Genomic DNA, 26,039 nt, shown 5'->3' with positions numbered 1-26,039 from the left:
TTCTGACCTCATATTTAATATGTCACATTCCCATATTAAAGTTGATTATTTTATTACCAATACAGCACATACATAATATGATTTTGAATTTCAGACTTGAGATCCTCAATAAGAAGTACCATGAGTAAGATGATATAAGTGAGGGGACAGGATTCTAAATGACCTTTAGTGTATAAATAGAAATAAAAATTCAGCAAAATATCTCAGCTTATGATTTGAGCATGTTAGACATGTCCAATTTTCCTATTTTTGTGGAATTTGTCTCATAGTGATTTTCCATTAGGCATTTCAGAGCTGAAATAAACAACAGGCTCATGTGCTATCCCACTTTATGTCAAACCTTTACCGTAGTGAAACATCTTTCTGTGCTCAGGAAATAGGAACGCATCTTCCTCAATTCAGTCTACAAATGATGGCAAATGCTGTAAGAATCCATATTCAGTGAACATCCCATTACAACAAATGATTGACATAGTAGGCTGTTGGGAAAACATTTCTGCCTCGTGCTTGCAAAAAGTCTTCAAAAATAACAGGGCAAATAGTCCCAGGTCTCTGTGACCTAAAAAGTCTAACGAAGCCAAAGAATTACTAGAGCATCTTAGAGAAACCTGAGGCCATTCAGCCTAATGATTTAGTGATGATGTCTTTGTTTTTAGGTCAGAGAAAAATGTGGCTTCTAACTTAATATTTATTCAGCAGCACTCACTAATGTTGGTAGCACTGGCTCTGAGCCTTCTTCTATGTCCTGAATATTCTAGGGCAAGAACAGACTCTTCTGTTTAAATAAGTCTAAAAATTGAATTGTTTTGTGATGTCTTCAACTTCTAGGAAATTATAAAGTCCAAATATAATAACAAAGTAAAAGAGTGATGAAAACTCAATGACTGAAAAGCAGACGTCACATTGACAATTAGACTGATAGCATGGGAAATAGAAGATAGGTTTCTTTTTTTATAGTTCAGCTTTTAAGAATCTATAAATGGCAAAATATGGTCATTTGAGAGCAGAGATACAGGAGAGAGGGAAGGAGGGAAGGAGAGGGAGAGACAGAGAGAGCCCAAACTTAAAAAAAGTTTACATTTTATAACCTAGACCACCACAGAGTATCATAATTAACCATATACTTCCCTCTGGTGGTCAAATTTGAAAATGTATTTACAGATGAATTAAATGAAAGATTAATATACAATAATAACTAAAGGTAAGACAACCAGTTACCTCATTTTGTGTGAAGATTCCATTTTAACCAACTACCTGACTCCAACATTTCCCCTAGTTATTAAATTCGAATGACTCTTCTGTGGAGAAGTCATAAACTTTCCTAACCTATGGCAGGGACTATACATAGCAAGTTGTATTGCATGGTACTAATTATATACTTAGGATGTGGATATTCATTTATGCTATAATTTATGCAAAAATAATAGGAAAGAATATTTTCCTGGATTTCTTAAGCTACTTAAATTTTAAGAAAGTAGTCTATGAATTATTTCATGCTGTATTGTGTCATGCACATTAAAATAAAAATTTTAGGAACATAGAGATATACATTATTAAGATTAAGATTCTAAAATCAGAATATCAGATTTTAGAATCTTAACCCAGCAACCAAACCTGGTGTTTTTGGGTGGTTACTGTTTGTGAATGTCAGATACATCTTATAGGTACTGATATATTTTTTTTCCTTAAGGGAGCAATGTGTAATTCATTACAGCTTTAATAAATTTAATATTTTAAATTTCAAAATTACTTAGAATATTAATTTTTCTATTTAGAGAAAAACTAAAGCCTGCACCGACATGTTTTTCTTGGCTATTTAGTTTTAATATCATCCCTGATAATTTCATATGGGAGCCAATATAATTTATTTTTGTGAATGTACTCCTTGAGCCTCAAAGAAAAAAAACAAGAAAAAAAGAAAAATGTAAGTAATTTTATTTGGCTCCTTTTTTTATTCTAATCATAAAATATTCTTTTTTTTTTTTTTTTTTTTTTTTTTTTTTTTTTTTTTTTTTTTTTGAGATGGAGTCTCGCTCTGTCGCCCAGGCTGGAGTGCAGTGACTGAATAAGATATGACAGGAATTACAAGTTTTACTTTTGTTCTTTCTGACAACTAAAGAGTATTTGAAAGGGTTTCCCATTACACTTTTTAAATTTTATCCACTGTATTAATTGGATGTGAGCTATTATGAAAATGATTACAGAGTGAAAGTGTAAATTGTCTTGAATTTGAATGTCTTTTAATTAAGCAGTTTCTCAAACTGCTTCTTTCAATGTGAAACCTAAATGGGAGACACAAGGTAACTTTAGCACCAAATGACGCCTTTAGGATTTAGCTTACTTTCATTCATTCAGTAAATATTCATTGTACTTATTTTGCAAAAATGTTGTATTGGCTACCTAAACCAGTGAAGGGAAACTACAAAGGTAAATCAGAAATGTACTGTGAGATCAAGAAGCCCGTAGCTCTGAGGAGAGATAAAAGTGTTTAAAATAATGAGAGTGTGAAGTGGAGAAATGGGCTAGTATTGTAGGGGACAGACAAGAGGAGGAAAAGCTTAATCAAGGAAATGACATCATAAGCTGAATGTAGGCTCCTTTTGAGGGGTAGCATCTCTGTAGTTCTTTCTCTATCCCCCATGCCTCACACATGGTTGACATTTCATGAATATTAAATGATTAGAGTAGAAAATCCTGACTCAAAGTTCTGATTTTGTCACATACTTGCAGCATGGCTAAAAATAAGGCACTACAATTTATTAAGACTCAGTTCCCTTACCTACAAAATAATATGGATTTTAAAATGAATATCAAATGCATTTACACATGTGAAATGCTTAACTTGAACACCTTTATAACACAGGTGATACTGGAATTAAGGCAAGTGGATGTGGATTTTACTAGTCCATATGTGAGTAGGGAACCCACACAAAAAAGTGTGGACCTATTTTGAGAGTCACATGTTAAAATGAGACTTTTCCTATTTTATCAGTATTGGGGGCCTCAATTTAAAGGGTTGTAAGTGCCCACACTTAGGATTTCAAAAAAGAGAGTGTCAGACCACCTTATCAGTTTGCAAAGGGGTGACTCTATTCAATGTTTGGTGGGTCTCATCCCATTATGTAATTCAGGAGTGGGATACAAATATGTAAGGTGAACCTTGAAGCAACTTGGGATACTATTAAATTATACCACTAGAATGTGTCCATAGTAACAAAGTTTTATGTTTGCATAAATTTAGAATTCCTTTAGTTGAAAACAACCATTTTACAAATATGAGGAAGTTAAAATACCTCACAAAGTGATGTTACCTACCAGAGGCAAGGCCAGGAGGATCATTGAGTTTTTTGGCTCTCAGATCAGTAATCTCATTACCATATCCAATGCATCTCTGTTTGCAAATTTGAAACCTTCTAAGACTCTAAGAGTGGGAATAATATGAGAAAACACCAAGTTTGTTTCTTTGTATAAATCCAGAACAAAAGTTGTATTCCTTCTAACGTACCCAAAGAAGAGGAAAACGAGGGGTAGCAATGAGATAAATAAGTGATATGTGGAGTTTGAAACTTTCTAAGTTTCTATAAGATGTAAAAATATTACATTTACATTGAAAATTATTATTAAAAAAGTCATGTAACTCTGTATTTCCATTGCTAATGTAACAAATTATCACAAATTTAGTGGCTTAAAACAACATAAATGTTGTTTCTTATAGTTCTGTAGGTTAGGAGCCTGACATGGGCTAACACCAAGGGACTGGCAAGGCTGTGCCTTTCTAGAGGCTGTAGGGGTGAATCTGTTTCCTTGTCTTTTCCAGTTTCTAGAAGCTGCCCACATTTCTCGCCCTGTGTTCCCTTCCCTCATCTTGAAAGTCAGCAATGCATGGGTTTAGTCCTTCTCAAAGGACATCACTCTGACCTCCGCTTCCATCATCTTATCTCCTTCTCAACTCTGATTCTTCTCTTCCACTTTCAAGGACCCTGGAGATTACACTGTGACCACCTGGATAATCCAGGGTCTTCCCATCTCAAGGTCCTTATTGACACATACAAGTCCCTTTTGCCAAGTGAGGTGAACCCTTCTTTTTGTGTATGTGATGAATTATATACTATATATAGTAATAGATAATAATATATACTATATATTACTATATATTATATATAATACTATATAATATATATAGTATTATATATTATATATAATACTATATATAAAAATATATATTATTATATAATACTATGTATATTTATATATAGTATTATATATATACTATATATAGTTTATATATTATATATTATATATAGTATATATAGTGTATGTATATTATATATAGTAATATGTAATAATATATACTATATATTTCTATGTATTATATATAATACTATATAATATATAGTATTATATATTATACATAGTAATATATAGATTATATATTATATATTATATATAGTATATATAAGACATAGTACTATATATAATATATATTATGTATAACTATATATAATATATATTATGTATAATACTATATATAATGTATACTATATATAATATATTGTGTATAATACTATATATAATATATATTATGTATAATACTATATATGTATATACACACTAGTCTATTTTATCATTTACTACCATAAAATATACATAAATCTATTATAAAATCTCCGTTGCTATTGTGGTGAGCTCTAGCGTTGCGACTATCCACTTAAAGCACCATGTGGTGCTAATCATCTTCAGGTGAGCCAACCGTCTCTCCAGTCAATTGCCTCTGGTGGTTATGATCTCTTGCAGTTCTTGTATATTTTTCATCATATTTATTGCAATAAAATAAACCTTATAAACCTTGGATAACACTGTGGGACCCATACGGAGCTTGACTAGTGATGCTGGAAGTGCTCCCAAGAAGCAGAGAAAAGTCATGACATTATTAGAAAAAGTTGAATTGCTTGGTATGTACCACAGATTGAGGTCTGCAGATGCAGTTGCCCAACATTTCAGAAGATTCTTCTTGTAATCAGATGATGCAAACTTACAGTACTGATAAATATAGTATAATACTGTAAATGTATTTTCTCTTCCCTATAATTTTCTTAACAATATTTTCTTTTGTTTGTAAAAATATAGTATATAATATATATAACATATAAAATATGTGTTAACTGTTTAGGTTACAGGTAAGGTTTCTGGTCAACAGTAGACTATTAGTAGCTAAATTCCTTTTTTTTACATAAATATGTATTTATAGAAAGTATTTATTACTTTGGCTGCTAAAAATTTACCTAAATGTTATGCTATGCACATGGTTCTACAACTTGCCTTTTTGCAATGTTTTTTAGCTCTATCAATATTGAGACTTATAAGTCTAGTAGTTAGTAACTCTGAATATAAATAAATCAGTATATCAGGAATAAAAGGAGATTTTTTAGTTTGGGGAGATGCTGTACTATTAATCCTTTAAAATTTATTAGGATTTTCTGTTCCTATGGTAGAAAATTTCCATAATCTGATACCAGCCTTATTGGCTGCTACTTCTACTGAATGTAGTTCTGTCTCTGTACACAAGATGGCAGGATCTCTTTAGTACAGATGGGGTTGCCATTTGACAGAAAGCCATGCCAGAAAAATGTAAAATAAACACTAGAATTTAGCCATACTAGATTAGGAAAAATAAAACCTAAAAACCTCAAGAGAGTTAGGCATTCACTTCCTAAGGTGAACAAACAAAATGCAGATTTGGCAATTGCCAAATTTTACATACATATATATATATATATATATATATATAACGTCTATATATAGAGAGATGTATATAAATGTGTATATATATATAGATATATATATATAAACTATATAGAGGTAATAAGACTGATTTTTCATTTTTCTTCTGCAACTGCTTTACTTCACATTTAAAATTTTGCATATAAATTGGAAATCCCAACTAAAGAATAATTAAAAGTTATCCAATATAAAATTCTAAAATATATTTAAATGAGAAAAGTAGCTTTTGTATAACAATTTATTCAAAGTTTATCAGCATAATTTAATGACATTTCAGATTAAAATTAAAATGAGTATAAGAAGTTATAATCAAATATTTATTTGTATTAGCAATTCACTAAACAAACAGAAGCTCCATCACTTTTAAGTAGTATTCATTTAGAGGAGTAATAATTGTTTGGATGGGAAGGTGGTGAGTTTAGTAGCTTTTACATGGTGTTCTCCAATCTACAAAAACTTTTTTTCCCCTTCAAACAACACATAATAATAAAAGCTAACAATTACATAGTGTTTGCCAAATACCAGATACTCATCAACATACTTTACAGATTTTAACTAATTTCAACCACACAGTAACCATGTGAGGTAGATGCCATCATAAACTGCATTTTGTAAATGAGAGGCCTGACACAGAGGGCTTAGGAACTTGTCCACAGCCACACAAATAAAATGAAGCAGAGGTGGGATTTAACCCATGCACATTGACTTCAGAGTACACACACAAATAGAATGCTGTTTTGTTTCTCTTGCATAGCAAAGTAATAAACAGTACTATCAGGTGGGAATGGGTAAAATTTACATTTGAATAGGGGTTTTGTTATTTCAAAGTTTTGGAAGCAATTGCAACAAACATTGTACTAGCACTTCTGTTTCAGTTTTCTTTTTTCTTACAAATTTAAATTAAATTTCTTTTTTAGAGATGGGACCTTGCTATGTTGCCCAGGCTGGCAGATTTGCACTCTTGGGCTAATTGACCCTCCTGCGTCAGCAGCTGGGATTCTAGTAGTGTGCCACCTGCCTGGCTTAATTTCAGTTTTCTTAAAAAAAAAAAAAAAAAAAAAAAAAAAAACTAGCATGCCTGTCATTTTGTTTTGCCTACTGGAAACCACCAGTTAAAACAAGAAGAAAACAGGAAAACCTCCAGTTAAGAGGGTTTTAGAAAAGTTGTATTTCAGAAAAAAATAATTGTGCATTTAAAAGAGTGGTTGTTTCCTTTAAATTGTTACTGACAACCTACAGTCTCACTTTAGCAACATATCTGTGTGTATTTATGTATGTGAATATACTTGTGTATGTATGTATTATGTTATGCATATATTCTCGATGAAAAATTTTTGTTCTCTGAGAATGGACTTTATCTGTTGATAATCGAAAGCATTATGAGCTAAAATGGGTAGATGATGTAGAGTCGGGCGATATTAACTTGAAATAAACATAAGTTTTGGCGAAAAATAATAAAATGGCCTTTTTAACATTTAGTTACCAACTATGCATTTACTTTATGAAATAAAGGATCCAAATATCTTTGGAATCTAATTCCATTAGAAGGTAAGGCTCTCCCTCCTTGCCCAAGGTATTTCTGCCTCACTTCACTGGGGTAATAGGTGAGAAATTTGGACTGTAACTTCTTTGTATATGGACTCTATACTGTGTTCTAGATTATGCAACACTAGGTACATACTGTGGTAAAAAGAGCATCCTCATATGTAATGCTATAATAATGTAGACATTTTAGTCACCCAGTAAAGTACTACCTTCATAAACAGTTCATCAGAAGAAATTTTCATTTTTATACTTGAATGAAACCCAATCTTCCTTCATTCTCACATTTTTGGGGAAAAAAATCATTTACCCACTCCAACAGTGGCTGAGATCCATTTGCTGTATGAAAATGCACTCTTTTCTCAGCATAATCTCTCTGCTGTCTGATAGACGCATTCTCTTAACTACTGCTGCCACCTGCTGGTCTTGTCATTGTTAGATTTTAGAAAAAGCAGTGCATAAGGCTCCAGTCAAGATGATGCAAAATGCAAGTATCATTAATAGGTAGTTTTGTAGACCCTGAATAAGAAAAAAGAATAACAGTGATGAATAAAGCCTGAATCAATTACACAAAATGGACAGACTCTCAAGATTGCTAGAGACCTGACTAACCATCTGCTCTAACCACCTGTACGTTTTTTTGCTACCCCTTCCAAGTAATCAGGTTCTCACAAAACCCTGCAAAGCCTTATGAATTCACCCATTCGGTAAATAAATGTGGGCACCCACTAAGCTTCAACATGTACCTTTATGCAAACAATTATATAATATGGGAGAGAGGAAGTAATCACAGAAAAGAATGTTATTACGTGAGAGGAGTGTTAATAATAAAGCAAACCACCATGGTTGTTTGAGAGTGTGTTACGGGAATCTTAATGATGCTGGTTTGGAGGGTGGGAAGTGGAGCTTCTAACTACAAGTATCAGTGAATTGGCCAGGGGAATAGGGCAGCAAGTAAAGATTCCAGGTAGAAGGAATTTTATGTGCACAGTCCTGTTGTAAGAAAAAGCAAAATATTTCCCAGGGACTGAAAGGAGGTCAGTGTGACTGGAGCAATCAAAGTTAAGTGGAGCAAGATGAGGTCGGAAGACCATGGGCCTGAGCACTTGTTATGCTTTGGGTCCTATTATTTTTTTCTTTTTTTTTTGAGACGGAGTCTCGCTCCGTTGCCCAGGCTGGAGTTCAGTGGCGCGATCTTGGCTCACTGCAACCTCCGCCTCCTGGGTTCAGGTGATTCTCCTGTCTCAGCCTCCCAAGTAGCTGGGATTACAGGCATACACCACCATGCCCAGTGAATTTTTGTATTTTTAGTAGAGGCAGGGTTTTACCATGTTGGCCAGGCTGGTCTTTAACTCCTGACCTCAAGTGATCTGCCCACCTCTGCCTCTCAAATTTGGGTCCTGTTTTTCCAAGAAAAGAGGAATACATTAAAAAAACAGGCAGCTGGCTGTGTTAAAATTTCAGACTTGCATTGTGTAAAGCTCACACTGTTCTGCAGGATGGCAGACAGATTGGAGGGGCCAGAATGGATGCAAGGAGACCAATTAGGAGGTGACTGTAGTCTTCCAGGGAAAAGATGATGAAGGGCAGATGGAGAGATGGAGATGGATCTGAAGGGTGAGGAAGAAACGCAGAGAGAGTGTGAAGAATGACTTAGTTGTCATTCTTAGCTGTCATAACTTGCCCAGTTATGTATGGGGTCACTGGTCTTAAAGATGGGAACTACTGAGAACCACTTCTCTGTGTTGCCCAGCTCATCTTTGAATTAACAAAGAAATATCTTCCTGTGTTAAGTAGAAATATTTCATTTCCTATAAGTTCCATCACTAGGAGTACAGATAGATCGATTTTAATATCTCTTCCACAAGATAAATCCTCAATCATTGAAAAATAACTCTCATATATCCCCAGAGGCATCTCTTTTCCTGGACAGTGTTTTAGCTCTTTGACCATTTTTCATATGGAATGGTTTCAAGCTTCCTTACTGTCCTGGCTGCTCCCCTCTGAATGACTGCCATTTTGTCTATATCCTTCTTTATGTTTAAAGAGTCCCATTTTTTTTTTTTTTTTTTTTTAGTGAAAGTACAGAGACGTGTTGCAAAGTGAAAAGTACACACTCAAGAAAGGAGAGTGTGGACATACTCATGAGAGAATCATACAAGGGGGTTGGGGTTCCTATTTTCATGGTTTCTTTAACCGAGAGGTGGAATATTCATGAAGATTCCTAGAAAAAGGTAACAATTTCTCAAAACTGTGGTGTCACTCATTTTTACACCAAATATGGGTGTTCCGGAACTGTCATGGTGCTGGTGGGTGTGTAATTTGTATGTTAATGAGTGTATAATGAGGTCCTAGGTGAAACCTAGGGCAAATCCAGTGCCATGTTGGGTTCAGTTGGTCTTAGCCAGCTTGATCCACACCCTGTTTTTCAGGGTCTTATCAGCCCATGGCCTCTGCAGCTATTTCAAGTTTCCTTTTGCTAGTCATGTGAAACTGCTGCCTGGGGTTTTCCTAATCTGTGACCACCCTGTATTATTCCTGTCTCATCCCCCCCACTTAAAGATTTCCATCCCTTATCCTTAAGCCTTAATGTGGGAGGAAGTCAGTCTTCTGTATCTACTTCCTGCTGATTAAGGGTACTGGCTCTGCCAATGAGGGCATGGCAATCTCTGGCTGCCTGGTCTAAGGGTCCCAAGGGTGGGTCATCAGGAGAGTCTGAATCCAAGGCAGAAGACTCCAGTATTCTAAGGGAAGGTTTGAACATTACAAAGTAAAACAAGACTAGCACCTCCCTAATTTTAGATATATCTAAAATTACAATCAGATAATCTAATTTAATAATACCATTTAATAATACTATTAGATCCCTTTTAAAAGGAAAAATACCAATGGTTTATGGGTAAGTCATTGTAGAGGACACATAAGGGTTCCGGAAAAAGAAAAAAGGAATGGAGAGGAGGCAACTCTAGGCAGCAGTTGGTATCCTGCTGGCTTCAAATATGCAGGGATTAGGGCTGGTGGCCGCCCTCTCTGGTGAAAATTCTGGCCACTGGGGTCCGACAGGTTAACAGCCTCACACTACCCAAATCTGGGCAAAACTTCAGGAAAGGTAGCGGTAATAGAATGCTGTGTTTCTGGTGCAAGAGTTGACTGACTTGTTGGGGGGAGTGGGTTCACAAAAGCAGGACCGTGGGCTGTTAGAGGCTAATCCTCAGGGCTAATCTGGATTCATGAGTATCTCGCCTAATGCTCACTCAAGGACTCAATGAAGAACATGCACTAAAACTTGAGTTCCTACAGCAAGGCCATGCAAAGTGTAGGCTTAGGGAGACTCATTTCCCCCTGCATAGATGCAAGGGGTCAGAGGGTAGAGGGTGGTTCTGTCTTTGCTGCCTTGCAGCCAGGTCAGCTTTGAGGGAAACCCAGAAAGGGAAGTTCTAACTGGGCTCCCACAGGAAACAGGGTTGGGGCAGGATAGACAGGTTGACAGTAGGAACACATGGCTCTCCTGGCTCCACAATGAAATTCTCACTTCAAAGAGTGGACTTTTGTCTGGGTTCATTTTGCCTACTTCCCTCACACTTCCTTAAAGGTCTTGTGTTTCCAGTTTACTGGAAGAATGCAGAGATCAGAGGTAAATTTGTGTAGTAAATCTGAACAGAACAGAAACAAAGTCCAGGATGGAGGGAATGTGAAAACTGTCAAGGAAAGTTCTTTTGTATTATTAGTTTATAAGATTAATGCTAGCTAATACGTAACATATATATCTATGTTATGTATTAATTAACAAAATCAAATAACTATGTTACTAACTAAATAATATTCCCTTTCTTCAATTTAAAGAATCAGAGTAGATTAATTTGCCTCTGTTTGATGACCAGAGATAGGTCTTTGTAAGTTAGGTTGGGGCCAGTTGAATTGTCCGATTCAGTGTGACCCTTAGCACTGACAGAAGCCACTCTAATCCCAAATTCTACAATTAGAAGTACCCCAAAACCCTGCCAAGTGCAGAACAGCTTATTTAAACACACACACACACACACACGCAAACACACACACACACACACACACACACCTGGCAGTAGGCTTTGGATTTCCCAGCACCTTTTTTTTCTTAGTTTTTAAGACTGCAATTCTCACCTAGATACTGGTACTAATGCAGAATAGTATTCCATAAATATTTGCTCAAACAATAAATACACTAAGGTGATTTCCACATATACTTTGTGAATTTGAAATTGATGCAATTACTTAAATTAAAAAATGGGTCTTCAGTTACAAGCACTCTACAATCTAATTACGTGAATACGTTGCTAAGTGCTATTTTATTACCTATGTAGACAGAAGAATAATATTCTCGGGGAACGAAAAATTTTTTTCCCCTTCAATGTTAAGATTTTGCCAAAACTGCCCAGTCTCTTAGAGAAAAAGACTGATTATAGTTGGGCAACAGCAATGGTTTTCCTTCATCAAAGGTGGATGTTAACTCTTGGAAAGAGCACACTAACATTCTTCCCAAAGCAGAAAGTTTTTTAACTTGGATTTCTGAGGTAGCTACTAAGATAATAGATCATCTTATTCGTCACTGGGGAGTAGCTTACTGACCTATACATTGTTGTGGTAATAACTGCCTGTGTTGGCATTACTGTAGACATACTGACTAAAGTGTGTTGGTAAAAATATAATTTATATCTAGCTTAAAGATGTAATAATTTAAAATGAATTTCCCAATGAGTAACAGACATCAGATATAAAAGAATATCAGGGCTGGGCACGGTGGCTCATGCCTGTAATCCCAGCACTTTGGGAGGTCAAGGCGGGCAGATCACAAGGTCAGTAGTTCGAGACAAGCCTGGCCAACACTGTGAAAACCCATCTCTACTAAAAATACAAAAATTACCCAGGTGTGGCAGTGGGTGCCTGTAATCCCAGCTACTCGGGAGGCTGAGGCAGTCGCTTGAATCCGGGAGGTGGAGGTCGCAGTGAGCTAAGATTGCATCACTCCACTCCAGCCTGGGCAACAGAGCGAGAGATTCCATCTCAAAAAACAAACAAACAAAAAAAACAACAAAAAAGAGTATCAGAAGTATGAAAATCTCCAACTGATGCACTGATGGTATTAAAACTAAATGGAATCATTAAAGTCCTTCACACAAAAGGTGCTTGATGCTCAGCTTTATTCCTCACAGCTGTAGGTTGTAGACTTTTAAATATGTGCCTTCAAGGACTGCTTTAAGATATATATAACTGACAGTACCTATGAGTCCTGCAGATAACAGGTTTGCTGTTGTTTTCTTCTTTAGAGTTTAGGGGTTTTTGTCTTGTTTCTACAAAAATACTTTAAAAATTATTCTTATGAGATTTAGGCTTTAGTGTTCAGTTGATGATGCTTTTCTAAACTGATTGGCATGTAGGTATTTAAAATTTTTCTTTAAATCAGCTGCCAAGAGGCAATTAAGTGTCTGCATTGAATAAGTACCACTGGACAGCCATTAAAATTTTTTTGCAGATGACATATAAGATTTTTTACTTATTTATTTAGTTAGTTATTTTGAGACAGAGTCTAGCTCTGTCACCCAGGCCTGAGTGCAATCTTGGCTCACTGCAATCTCAACTTTCCAGGTTCAAGCCTTCTTCCCATCTCAGCCTCCCAAACAGCTAGGACTAGAGGCACGCACCACCACAGCAGGTTAATTTTTGTATTTTTGTAGAGACAGGGTTTTGCCATGTTACCCTGGCTGGTCTTGAACTCCTGAGCTCAAGTGATCTGGCCACCTTGGCTTCCCAAAATGCTGGGACTACAGGCATAAGCCACCATGCCTGGCCCCAGGTTTTTTGTTGTTGTTGTTGTTTTTAAAAAAACTCTTTGCTTTCAGCCTGGCCCTTTCTCTTCTTTTAATACTTGTAATCTTAGTCATTTTTTAAAATAGAAAAGAGCAAACAGTCATTTTCTTAAGTTTAGAAATCCTTATTTTATAAGAAAACTGGCCTAGCTAATCTAAATTGCACATGTCAGAAATATGGTACATGTGCTGTCATGCTTTTTTTTTTTGCCTATTTTTACATAAATAATTAGCCAAACTTTAGAACCTACTCTAAAAATTCTAGAAGGAGCTTCACTTGGATTTTACAGGAATTATACTGAAGGTAATTGGAGAGAACTGCCTTATTATAACAGCGAGATGTTCCATCAGAAATGTGACAAGTCTCCCATATTTGTTCTGATCTTCTATGTCCTCTAGTACATGTTTGTAACAAAGTAAAATACAGTATTTTAAAAATCTGGCACATTACTTGTTAATTCTTTAATTAGATTTATGTAATTTTCGTGGTTATTATTAATAGCATTTATTTTCCTCATTTTAACTGGTTGTTGGTGATATATTGGAAGGCAATTGATTTCATATTTATTTTATATCTCAAGCCTTACTAAATGATCTTATTGGATCTTAATTTTTTCAGCTGATTCTTTTAAATTTTTATTTTAATTTTTAATTTTTGTCACCAATAAATTGAAATCACAATTCGTACATTTTTAAAAAATGTAATCTGCAAATTATAATTTTCTCATTTCTTTTCCTATATTTATTCATTTCATTTCTTATTCTCGTGTTTCCAAACTAGCTAGATCTATAGGAAATATTGTATAATAGTATGGAGAAATCCTTGACTTCCAACATACAGAGAACTCTTATGTTTCATGAAACTCAGGTATATAATTGCTATTTTGTTTTGATAGACATACTGTACCACAAAAGCTTCCTTTTATTTCTAGCTTATTAAGAGGTTAGTATAGTATTATCGCGTCCTTTTCATATTTGATATGGTAGAGTAAATGAGATTAATTAATTTACATATTATGAACGATCTTTGCATTCCTGAATTAAACCCTATTGAGTCATAGTATATTAATCTTAAAAGTTACTTTTCTATTCGGTCTGAGGTGTCTTTTGAAAGATGTCTTTACCAAAAACAAAACAAAACATTCCTCACTGTTTTTCAGTACTCCTCTAAATAAAGGACTCTAAAGAATTAATACTAGGCTTTTTGGTTAGGGATTCTGTCTTTGAACAGGGTTCTTATATGTAGTTAAGAGGATTTTCAATTCAGTATTATTATTGTAGTCATGACCAAAATAATTTTCAAATGCTTTAATATAAATCTATACTTGGTTTCTACTTCTTTATACCTATAATTACTAATAAACTGTGATCACTAATTTGTAATTTTCTGAGGCTTCAGCATCTTACATGAGGTAATAACCAATTCTTTAATATAAATAAATCATATTTTGTGAGGTAGATGAAATATATGCAGAGAGATTTACAACATATTTTGGGCATAGAATTACTTTTTGTAGAAAGGAACTCCAACCACAATAACTGAGAAATGTTCACGAAAGTAACTTACAGGTTTATAAATGTTTCAAGTTGTTCCTGTGTATTTAAAAAAATAAAAATTCTGATCATAGTCCACATATTTTTGAAACAAGTTTATTATTTTTTAAATCTGAGAATGTTACTTGTATTATCAAATAATGGATTTTAAATCAAAATATTTCATTTACAATGATTGAAATGATGTTTTAAATCTAAAATTGAATAATCATTTTAAAGATCAAGTAGAAGTACATTCACTTTACCGTTCTTAGAGATTAGCAATATCAATCTCCTTAGAACCAGGAATTATTTGCTACTACAACTGCATATTAAGACAAGTCTATGATGCCTTGATGGGGGAGGGGTCTTTGGATCAATATTGTCTTTAATAAAAATTCTTAGAAAAGAGTATTTGCATGTATTCCTCAACTGAAGACTTTTTTCTACAAGTAAAGGTAACTGGGAAAAGTTCCAAAGCAATTTTTTAAAAAAAGATTAAACATTTTAAAATCTTTAAATTGTTAGGGAGACAGGGTCTTACTATGTTGCCCAGGCTAGACTTGAACTCCTAGGCTCAAGTGATCCTCCTGCATAGTTGGACTACAGGTAGATGCCACCATGCCTGGCTAGAAGGGGAGAAGTTCTCCGATTTTGTGAGTTTTGTTATTCTTTCTTTCTTTTTCTTTTTCTTTTTTGAAGAGACAGGGTTTCACTCAGCTGTCCAGATTGGTGTGTAGTGGTATGATCATGTCTTGCTGCAGCCTTGACCTCCTGAACCCAAGCAATCCTCTCTCCTTAGCCTTCTGAGTGGCTGTGACTACAAGTGTTTCTCACCACACCTGGCTAATTTTTAAATTGTTTTTGTAGAGATAGGGGTTTTGCTATGTTGCCTAGGCTGGTCTCAAACTCCTGGGCTCAAGCAATCCTCCCGCAAGTGCTGGGATTACAGGTGTGAGCCACTGCTCCTAACTTGTTTTATTTTGCTATCGACAGTTTGGGCTAGGTTATATGACCCTCACCCCCAAAATTAACTGAGCATTTATTGTGTTCTTGGTAGTGTTTTTAGCACTTTACTCATATTCTCACAGCTCTCTTGTTTGGTTATCTCCATTTTCAGATAAGGAGTATACACACAGAGAGGTTAAGAAACTTGGCCAAGGTCACACAGCTAGTATGTGACAGAACCAGGATTTGAACCCCGTTGGACTCTTGAGATTATACCTTTTGTTGTCGTTGTTATTGCCCAGGCTGACATCAAACTCCTGGGCTCAAGTGATGCTGCTGCCTCAGCCTCCTGAGTAGCTTGGACTATAGATGCTTGCCACCATGCTCGGCAAAATGGTTTTTAAAGAAAACACAGACACACACACACATACACACACTCTTACTAGAACTATTTGATGAATGCAATTTTAAATTCCCATCGTTTACATTTGAAAAGGAAATGGCAGTAGCCTCCTATTACCATGCTGTTTTCCTACAAAATTGCTGGTTTGACATGGAGGCCTTTGGGAGACATAGGAACCAATATAAACATCTATTCCCAAAGACAATTTACCTCAGGGGATACTTTAACCTTTAGGATAAAAAAAAAATCTTTCATATTATTTATCATATTTTAAACAAATTTCCCTCTCTCATATTTCATTGGGTTATTTAAAATCACTTCAGGGAAATTTAAGTCAACAACAGCATTTTTCCATTGGAGATGGGGTGGAGAGAGACACGATGTTACATTATAATTATCATAGCTCTAGTATTTTCTTTCCTAATTAGGTATTATCACATTCTGAACATTTTATCTGTCAAATCCATTCATGGGTTGTTGGCCCTGGACCTAGGCACCACAGGCAGTTTTCAGAAAATAATGCAAACATATTAAATACTTTACTCACCTGGATGCATTCCCGTTTTCTTTTCTTTTTGGAGATGGAGTCTCACTCTGTTGCCCAGACTGGAGGGCAGTGGTGTGATCTTGGCTCACTGCAACCTCTGCCTCCCGGGTTCAAGCAATTCTCTGCCTCAGCCTTCCAAGTAGCTGGGATTACAGGCGCACACCACCACACCCGGCTAATTTTTTGTATTTTTAGTAGAGACGGGGTTTCACCATCTTGGCCAACCTGGTCTTGAACTCCTAAACTCATGATCCACCTGCCTCGGCCTCCCAAAGTGCCAGGATTACAAGTGTGAGCCACCATGCCCGGCCTACCCCATTCCCATTTTCTAGTCCGCCCTTTCTTGTACATACCTTTATTTCCTTAAACATGAAGACACCCCACATTGCAGCTATAAATCCTGGACCCTTAAATAAAAATATAAATTTTAATTAAATTGGATATTTACCTATGACTAGATTCTATATAAATATAGTAAGTTAGAGACAATATAAACATATTTTCAGGGAAAACTACCCATAATATCAACCCTAACTCCACACTAAGCTAAACTTTAGGTGATATTAAGTAAATACTTTTTTTTATTTTCTTTTCTTCATGGTCTTCATTTTTATTATTTTGATGATGCTATAATATTTTGTGCCACATAACACTTTAATATATGTGACAAATTATTTTTATAAGCACAAAGCTTATTTTTTCCATTGGCCTAGTTCCTTAGGATACTAGAAATGGGATTAATAAGAAAAAGGGTGCACAAGCTTCTAACTTTCTTTGGCATGAGATAATCTCGTAACTGAAGAAATTTTGGCATATTCTTTTTGGCCTAACAAATAATGTACATGTAGAAGTAGCTCGTGCTTTAAATATTTTTTTAACTGATATTACTACAGAGCAATCAAGTCTGGCTAACATTAAACACCAATGAATGCTAAAAAAAGGTTTATGGGAAGATTAAAATAAACATGTAAGGAAAAACAATAGGGGTTTCTGGGCAGGAGACAAAGAAAAGAATGAAATAATATAGGACAGAGGAAATGAGAAGAAACAGGTGAAAAAAAGGAATGATTCTGCAATTTATAAACTTTAAGCTATTCAAGTTTGGTGGTAATTCTTCTTAGCTGAGAAGGAAGAAAATTGGAATGTGTGTTAAGTGTGGTCTTTGTGGAGAAGGTATATTGTATCAACATTTTATGATTGCTCTTCAAACTCCAAGAAACTCTGGAAGAGTTTCAAATAGATTCCAAAATGTTTTTCCCCTACCACTACTCCAACTGTCAAAAGGACTGATCAATGAAGTTTGATGCCACTCTTGATATGTAAATGAAACAAAAAAATACACTCCCCTCTGTTTATCAGTATCTGGAAAGTTAACATCAAAAGAGCCAGAGAAATAAATCAAAGGAACTGCCTTTTATCAATGATGTAAGTTCCTAAGCCTCAAAATCCAAATCAAACAAGAAGCATATGGGTCTTTTAGGCAACCCCACACTGACTTTCAACAGAATGAGAGGAAGCAATAGAACAGAGGATACCATATTAATGTTACGCTAATCACTCAAGAATTTTTAATCTGAAAATCCATTTCCCTTCAGAGAACATGGTACATGACAATACCGCAAGGTATCATTGACCTTTGAAGATTCTTGTCTGATCGTTTTCTAAATATGAGTTTAGGCATGGCCTAAGAGTCATCGTGAGTAGTGTGGTTATAGGAAGGGTGCTTTGGTAAAAGTAATGCAAGCATAGGTCAAAGTATGTACTGACTCTTTGATTCAGGCCAAGGAGAGCCCAATAGGAAGGACATCTTCATAGGAGATACAACAGTTTTGGTAATTTGGATTGTATATTTTCCTTTTGTAAACTAATGGAAGTTAGGTGTAAATCAGCTTTTGAAAACAAAGTGAACTCGCTTCTATCTTTAGAATAAGCTGATTCAGTTTAGAATTATCAAGGAAGACATGGAGCAGAGGTAACAGCCCCTGCTAGGCTACTTTTTTCTTTCTTTCTTTTTTCTTTTGGCTTTTTAATGGAATGTTATTTGCTAATAAACAAAATGGATACTACTTTCAAGGAACTCAGTCCAGTTACCACTGGATATATAACTATGAGAATATGTATACCTGGGAAGAACAGCACTGCTGGGATATTAAAAATGTATTCTGATAAAATTGATTGACCATATACATAATTGTTGAAACTAGGTGATAGGTTCGTTTGACATTTTATGTTTAAAAAAGTTAAAAAAATCTTACCCTACGGAAAAAATAAAATAATGAAGAATGTAAGATTTTTGAGGGTAGGGACTAAATCTTTTCTGTGTGTAGATAAGGTTGTCCTTGGATAAAGTGACTAAAATAAAACCAAGGAAGGGCCTGGTAGCAATAGGGACCTACTCCCTCACCGACTCCAAATACCTGTCCTTCCCAGATAACAAGCACCAAGCGTACAAGGTAAGAAAGTTACGCCTGGTGAGTGAGAAGGCTCTGCTTCCATTACAGTTTTTCAAGAATAATCTCTGTGATGGGCAGGTCGCCAAAAGCCACAGTGACCACTCTCACTGATCCTCTGCCCACACTCACCTACTTCAGTGGTTTATTTCCTTTGAATTAGGTTTTTATTTTGTCCTCAGTCTTCATTCCTACTCAAAACAAGAAACAATGGTAGAAAAACCAACTCTCTGTCTACTATAAAAGTTTTGTGAAGGATATTGTTATTTGTTTTTCAATGTTCCCTTTAAGAGGTCCCATATTTATAAACTTTTATATAAGGAGAGAATAATAGTTATCAATAGCAAATTACAATGTCACTAAAATTACATTAGATAAACCCATCAAACCAAAAACTGCAAGAATATTAAAGATTACGGAGTAACAGCCCTGCTAAAATGAGGTGAGAAATGTTCCTTAGCAATCAAGCACATGAAGATTCAAGAGGGTCAGTTTATCTATCTGAATCCATTAATTGTACTCCTAAAAAATCAAACTCCATGACAGTCTTTAGCAATGCCCTAAGAGTGCTTCAGAAAAATTGGGTTTACATTCATAAAATGAAAATTTGGAAAAACAGTTCAGCTACTTACAGCAGTGATTATTGGAAAACTGACCACAGCACTCAGAGAGTGATTTGCTATGAACCAACAGCAGGTAGCTATAGCCCAAAGTACTCCTGACAGGAATCCTGAAATACAAAGACAACACACATTTGCAGACCATGTTCCCCTCCTGAAGAACTCACAGTGAGCTACAACAGGAATATCAAAGTGCACATATAAATGCATTCCAATCAATGTTGTTGGCCAATATGGAATTTTGAGCTGTGTTTTATTGTTATTTTAGAACCAAGTAATTTCTCTACTCTTGCCTGCTATGGGTAGAGTGATCAATGCTTTCATATTATCGGCATTAAAGTACCCATAGTAGTAAAAGAGGTAGAGATTGGGTGATGAAAAGGGGACTAGGGGACATACTGAACCCGAACATTCTCTGCAACTACCATTTACTGTAAACCATAGATATTAATAAAGTGGATCAGAGTGATGCTATGGCTAAGAAAAAAAAAACCTATAGTATTTAAGTAAAAATACCAGCTAAAACTTTCACAGTACTTTAGCTAGGCATTCAGTAAAGTATTCTAGCATTTTCTACATGGTGGCATTCTTTAGCACAAATCTGTTAGGCATTTCAGAACAAGTCTCTGACTTATGCTTTATTTTTGCCTTTAAAAAATTTTATTTGTGGATCTACATTCCAAATTGAATTATAATAAACTCCGAAATGAGATTTTTTAAAAAGATCAATGCCTAATGAATTAAGTCCCAAACCATGTATGTTAACATATGTCTTTTTTGAAGTCAACACGATCTCTTCCTACATTTTGTAGAAACTGTTTTCCCAAGTTACTGTATATTCCTATTTGTTGATATATGAACCTTTAGATAGTGAAAAAGAAATAGTAAAGAATGACGATCAATACAGAAGATGTTTGGCACAGGAAAATATCTTATTAATAGATTTATTGTTTAAGTTTTAGGTTCTGTAATAATGGCCAACGTTTCATATTCAGTTTCAAGGATTTAAAATACTTCATATTTGGTGGTGAACTGGGCAAAAGTAATTAGGGGGAATGAACATGCACACACACACACACACACACACACACACCCCACATATACACACAGAAGATGGCTTTGTTTCCAGAAGAAACTTATTCAAGTTAAATGAGTTGTAGATGACACTTTCATATAGTAAGAAGATCTGTAGTACATATTCTTACCTGGTAGGACTGCTTCAGGATATAGTTTAGGACTATTTTTCATGGCTATGCAGTAGGCCAGAAAGTAGACAGTACTTGTAAGAAAGATACCACTGAAGTGCGCAAAAACATAGTCTAAATCTGAAAATAGAGATTGAAAACTCTCAAACACCATTTTAATCATTCCAGATATATTTAGATTTCTGAAAATAAACTCACCAGAATTAACCTTTAAGGCAAATAAACCATTAATTAGGCAGAGCGCGGTGGCTCACACCTGTAATCCCAGTACTTTGGGAAGCTGAGGCGGGTGGATCACGAGGTCAGGAGATCGAGACTGTCCTGGCTAACACGGTGAAACCCTGCCTTTACTAAAAATACAAAAAATTAGCCAGGTGTGGTGGTGGGCGCCTGTAGTCCCAGCTACTTGGGAGGCTGAGGCAGGAGAATGGTGTGAACCTGGGAAGTGGAGCTTGCAGTGAGTGGAGATCATGCCACTGCACTCCAGCCTGGGTGATAGAGTGAGATTCTGTCTCAAAAAAAAAAAAAAAAACCCATTAATTATATTTAATCATCCTAGTTTTCTACATGCTGTTCATATAGAATTTTAATTAATATATTTAAAATCTGGATACATTAAGTAGTAAATTAGTTACTATAATCAAAACTAAAGGCTAATTTTTATGATCATCTGGTAAAGCTAAATAAGAAACAATGAATTATGTAACTATGATGTTAATACCTCCCTTTTAAAAATAGGCATTCAGGCCTAATTTTACTAATGACAATAGCAATTATAGCAAATCCTCAGGTTGACCACAGTGAGAATGTGAATGAAAAAATTGGAGGTGCTAATTTTATAGGATCCATTGATCAATCTGGAGACCAGCATCTCTGTTGCAGATGACAGCTGTACAGAAGGCTATTCAGAAAGTTAATCCAGAGAGGGCTTTATTCAATTGTTGATTATAAACGTAAGTACATGGGGAAGTTAATATCACATGATGGTGGCCCAATCTCGGAAAAATCCCAACTCCACTGACTGTTTAAGCAGATGGGACTGTGGCCACACAGATGGGTGCACTACAGGTTCTTGGCTGGGAAATCCATGTTGGACTCAATGTTTCTGTCCCCTAAAGTTTTGACAAAGATGAGTGGCCATGTTTAGGAAGAAAAGTTTGACAGTGAGTTTGTCTGTTGCTCTAAGTCTTAAATCCTATTTCTGGATCATGTAAGGGCAATACATCTGTATATGGACCACCACAAAAGAAAGCAAAATGTAGTGATTAAAAGCATGGACCACCTGGGTGCAAATCCTCATTTCAATACTAACTTTGGGACTTGGACAAATCGTCTCATGTCTATGTCTTAATTTTCTCAATTGTAAAACAAAGAAAGGGTATTAGTTGTTATGAGAATTAACTGGGTATTTGTAAAATACTTAGGACAGAGCACATACTACGTATGTGTTGTTAAATAAATGAAATAAAAAATAATCCCCCCTAATTATTTTTGAATAAACTGGGATAAAGTGTTCCCATCACATTACATTCAGAGAGTTGTCACAAGCAAGATCCCTAAGAAGCCATTGTTCTCTTTGTGTAGAGATTGGTGAGGACACTGTCTATTATGTCCCTGTACCAAGAACATCTGTGCTCCTGAACAATTAGTTGTTTTTATCTTGTGCTCATTGAATCATGAGACTGATCTGATTTCCCTTGTGCCTACAGGGACTCTAAGAGCCAAATTTATGCCTCCTTTCTAGCAAGTATACAAATTAGTATAAAGTTTTTAGACTCGTTTCTGATTCCTTTTATATACCCACTCTTGTCTTTCTTTCTTTAGTGAGACCTTGTTTTAATTTATCCTATGATATTCTATTTTTATTAGTTTTTATCTTTTTGTAAAAATGCAAAAAAGTATTTGTATAAAATTTTAACAAATGAAAGACAGAAGTCAATAAAAGGTTTGAGTAATATACATGGGGCTAACTATAAAAAGGAAGATGGAAACTATGGCATCTACTCAGTCTATCCATTCTGTTAAAGTTGAGTTCAAATCTCAACTTCTTTGACAATCTTTCCCTCATGACTTTTGCCCCCCAAATTCTCCTTTATCTGAACAGAGGTCACATTAATTTTCTGTGCCATCTGATTTAGAACTTTATTTTATGAATGATCCTATTCTCTTATCATTTCATGGGTGTAAGCCATGCTTCAACATAATTGGCAGATCTCCGAAGTAAACACTCTTTCATCTCCTTTTGAATCTGTACAAGGCTATTGCATACAGTATTGAGTTTACTCCTGGGAGATTAATTCTATCAATGGAAACTGAGATATTAACAGGAAGCATTATGTTGGGCCTTCCAGTGCATGACTCTGTGCTTGAAAAATAATATCCTCTGACCAAGTAGGCTATACATTGACCTTTACCTGATTTTAAAGTACTATGTACTACACTTTAGCCTTTTTAAAAGAGCAGAGGTATACATTTTTTCCCAGAGATCATCTAACTGGAAAATAATTTCCAAATCTTACTGGAAAGTCAGAAACCATGTGTTGAGATCCAAGTAGTTGAAAAGAGTCCTGACTAAAGTTGGTTGCATTTGTATGTTAAAGATCATATGAAAATACTGAATCCTTTATTATTTTTGGTGTTCAGTGCCTTTCTAATTTGCCACTTACAGGGACAAAGAAAGATCGAATCGACCCATCAGTATTTACTATTATCACAATTCTTTTTATATTCATAAAAAATAGATATTAATAAAGTAAGATAACTTTTTATTCTCACCATATTGGCTTGCCCCTGCATATATACTATCATTTCTTTTGCTGTGGTCCTTGATGTAGATGATCGGCACAAATGTAGATCCATAGAGTACTCCAGATATCACTGCAAGACTACAGCCCCTTACAAAACAAATAAATCACTATTAATCTTGGCCCAAAACAGTATTTCTGACAAATGCACAAATGGAATCATAAACATGCTTCAAAAGGCAAATCACAAACAAACAAAAAGCATCCATTTATCTCAAGCTCTGTGACTGGCGGAAGTCACAGAAATACCCTGCAGTATTAAAGTGGCATCAGGACTAGGAGGACAGCTTCAGTCCACCAGTGTCTAATTTTAGAAGTACATGATTTATAGAAATTAAAATGGATTATAATTATAAGTTGTCATTACATAGATGAGAATATTGCTACAGTTATCTTGTACAGTCTACATAAATAAACTTGGCACTCTAATTAAATTGAGATATCTATATACTGACACCATGCTTTATGGTTTTTTAAAAATTTTAACAGGCCATGCTATCCAGCCCAGAACTAGGACAGACTAAGTACTAAATGCATGTTTGTTGAAAACAACTATTGAAATCCATGAACTTGCCTATGCCTTAGTTGACAGTGCCATGGTCAAGAGGAAGTGCTGATTTAATTAAATAATCTGGGTATTTCAGAGAAAACATTCCTTTTTATAAAAAGAAAATGTTTCATTTTCAGAACTGGAGTCAGGCAGACTCCCCAGACTTGGGCCATATCTGCATGAAGCAGGCATTTCCAATGATTGTAGGGGGAGGTGATTCATATTTTGGAACAGTTCCTTGAAGTTAACACAAAGAACAATGACAGAAAACAGGCCAGGAGTGGTGGCTTTTGCCTATAATCCGAGCACTTTGCCACTGCACTCCAGCCAGGCGACAGAGTGAGACCTCGTCTCAAAAAAAAAAAAAAAAAAAAAAAATCACACAAAAAAACCCTCCAAACAGAAAACAGTCATAGGCAAAAACAGTTCCCTCCAAAGCTTAAAAACTAACTTAGTCAATTTAAGTAGTACTATAAGTAACATGAGCCTGTAGAAACTCACAAGACCACCTTGGCAACATGTCCTACTCATACAGGAAATCCCTGTGTCACGTGAGGTCTGGACTTCATAGCCGTGGAGCATCCCAAACGCAGACAAGACTAATAGACTAGGCCTAGCTAATTACAAGACAACAATATTTTTCTTAACAAATATCTTAATGAAGGGGAGGCTTTGTGCAAAAAATATTTGAAAAAATTTTTTGTTTGAAAGATTGGTTTTATTCTGACGCAAAACCAGCAACATATTTATTTCTTCCAAAGGTTGTTATTCTTTCATTCATTCAAATTATTCAAATATTTATTTTCTACTATGTGTCAGGTGCTGCTGTTTCCCCCGGTAAAGATAGTATATACACTATCAAAAAGAAGGCTTTATATTCTTGAGTCAAAAGGTGTCACCACATGAAGTTTAAAGCAGCCATCAAATGTAAAATACAAGCTATATACTAGTGTGTATTTTCATATTTATTTGGAAGTCCAAAAAACAAAACAGAACAACAAAAAAAACCCACCCTAAAGTAGAGGGGCTGATGTTGAGCCCAACTCTCTGAGTTCTTACGGAGATAGAGGGAGTAGGACCCACATGGACACAGAATGTTCCACTATATTTGACAATGAATGTCTGGAATTATACAACAGTCTAAACACAGGAGTGTGGGGATTCCCAGAGCAGGGTGGGCATCCTGGGTGGTGCAGTGCTAGACAAGTTTATTGCCTAATCTGACTGTGACTGCTGAGAGCAGGTTGGTCACAATACTACCTCTTTTACTTTAGCTACACAAGTCATGCAAAATTAGGTTGCTTTTATTATCTACTTATCATTTGGAGATAAATGCAATGATTTAGTAATTACTCAAAGCAGTTGAGCTCAAGGGCATCTGTACCTAAAATTCAGCAGGGGACAAAAAAACCTAGCCACATGGAGATAAAAGTCAAAGCTTGCATTACTATTTTCTTCTTGAACTCAGATGAACATTACTTCACGCTGGTAATCCCTGCTTTAACCAAATGTGAAACAGAATAATAGAGCAAAGAAGTAACCACTCCTTACACTATGCGGTGGTGTACTGTAGAAAGTTTATCCACCCAGGAACAGGGGTCTTGGGTTGTGTTGATCACCTATTGAAAACATTGGCCCAAATTAAAACAAAAAGAGCATTCAATTGATAATCACACTGGTGACAATATTTCTAGTGCTTTTCTCTTCTCTTTCAAACGTGCTTTAAAATATAATAAACGTCACCTACGCATTCTGATATCTCTAAACTCAACTGTTTCTAATTGTTCCCTCTTTCATGTAGGATGACTTGGCA

General features: G+C 35.4%; 1 protein-coding gene across 3 annotated transcripts in view; it reads right to left on the bottom strand.

Annotated features, from left to right (window-relative positions):
• Window positions 1–6,001: 6,001 nt before the first annotated feature.
• TMEM144 (transmembrane protein 144) overlaps window positions 6,002–26,039 on the bottom strand; it is a 50,822-nt gene continuing 30,784 nt past the window's right edge. For all 3 annotated transcript variants that reach the window (XM_030816272.1, XM_003257902.3, XM_012508209.2), the window contains 6 exons: window positions 25,778–25,845; window positions 23,648–23,766; window positions 20,873–20,992; window positions 19,680–19,777; window positions 16,951–17,004; window positions 6,002–7,842 (listed from right to left, as the gene is read on the bottom strand). In XM_030816272.1, the coding sequence (XP_030672132.1) occupies window positions 7,759–7,842; window positions 16,951–17,004; window positions 19,680–19,777; window positions 20,873–20,992; window positions 23,648–23,766; window positions 25,778–25,845 (543 nt within the window). In that variant the 3' untranslated portion in view covers window positions 6,002–7,758. The remainder of the gene's footprint in view (window positions 7,843–16,950; window positions 17,005–19,679; window positions 19,778–20,872; window positions 20,993–23,647; window positions 23,767–25,777; window positions 25,846–26,039) is intronic.

Source organism: Nomascus leucogenys, chromosome 7b, assembly GCF_006542625.1.
Source record: "Nomascus leucogenys isolate Asia chromosome 7b, Asia_NLE_v1, whole genome shotgun sequence".
Lineage (NCBI taxonomy): Eukaryota > Metazoa > Chordata > Mammalia > Primates > Hylobatidae > Nomascus > Nomascus leucogenys.
This window is presented reverse-complemented; position numbering and strand designations above follow the sequence as displayed.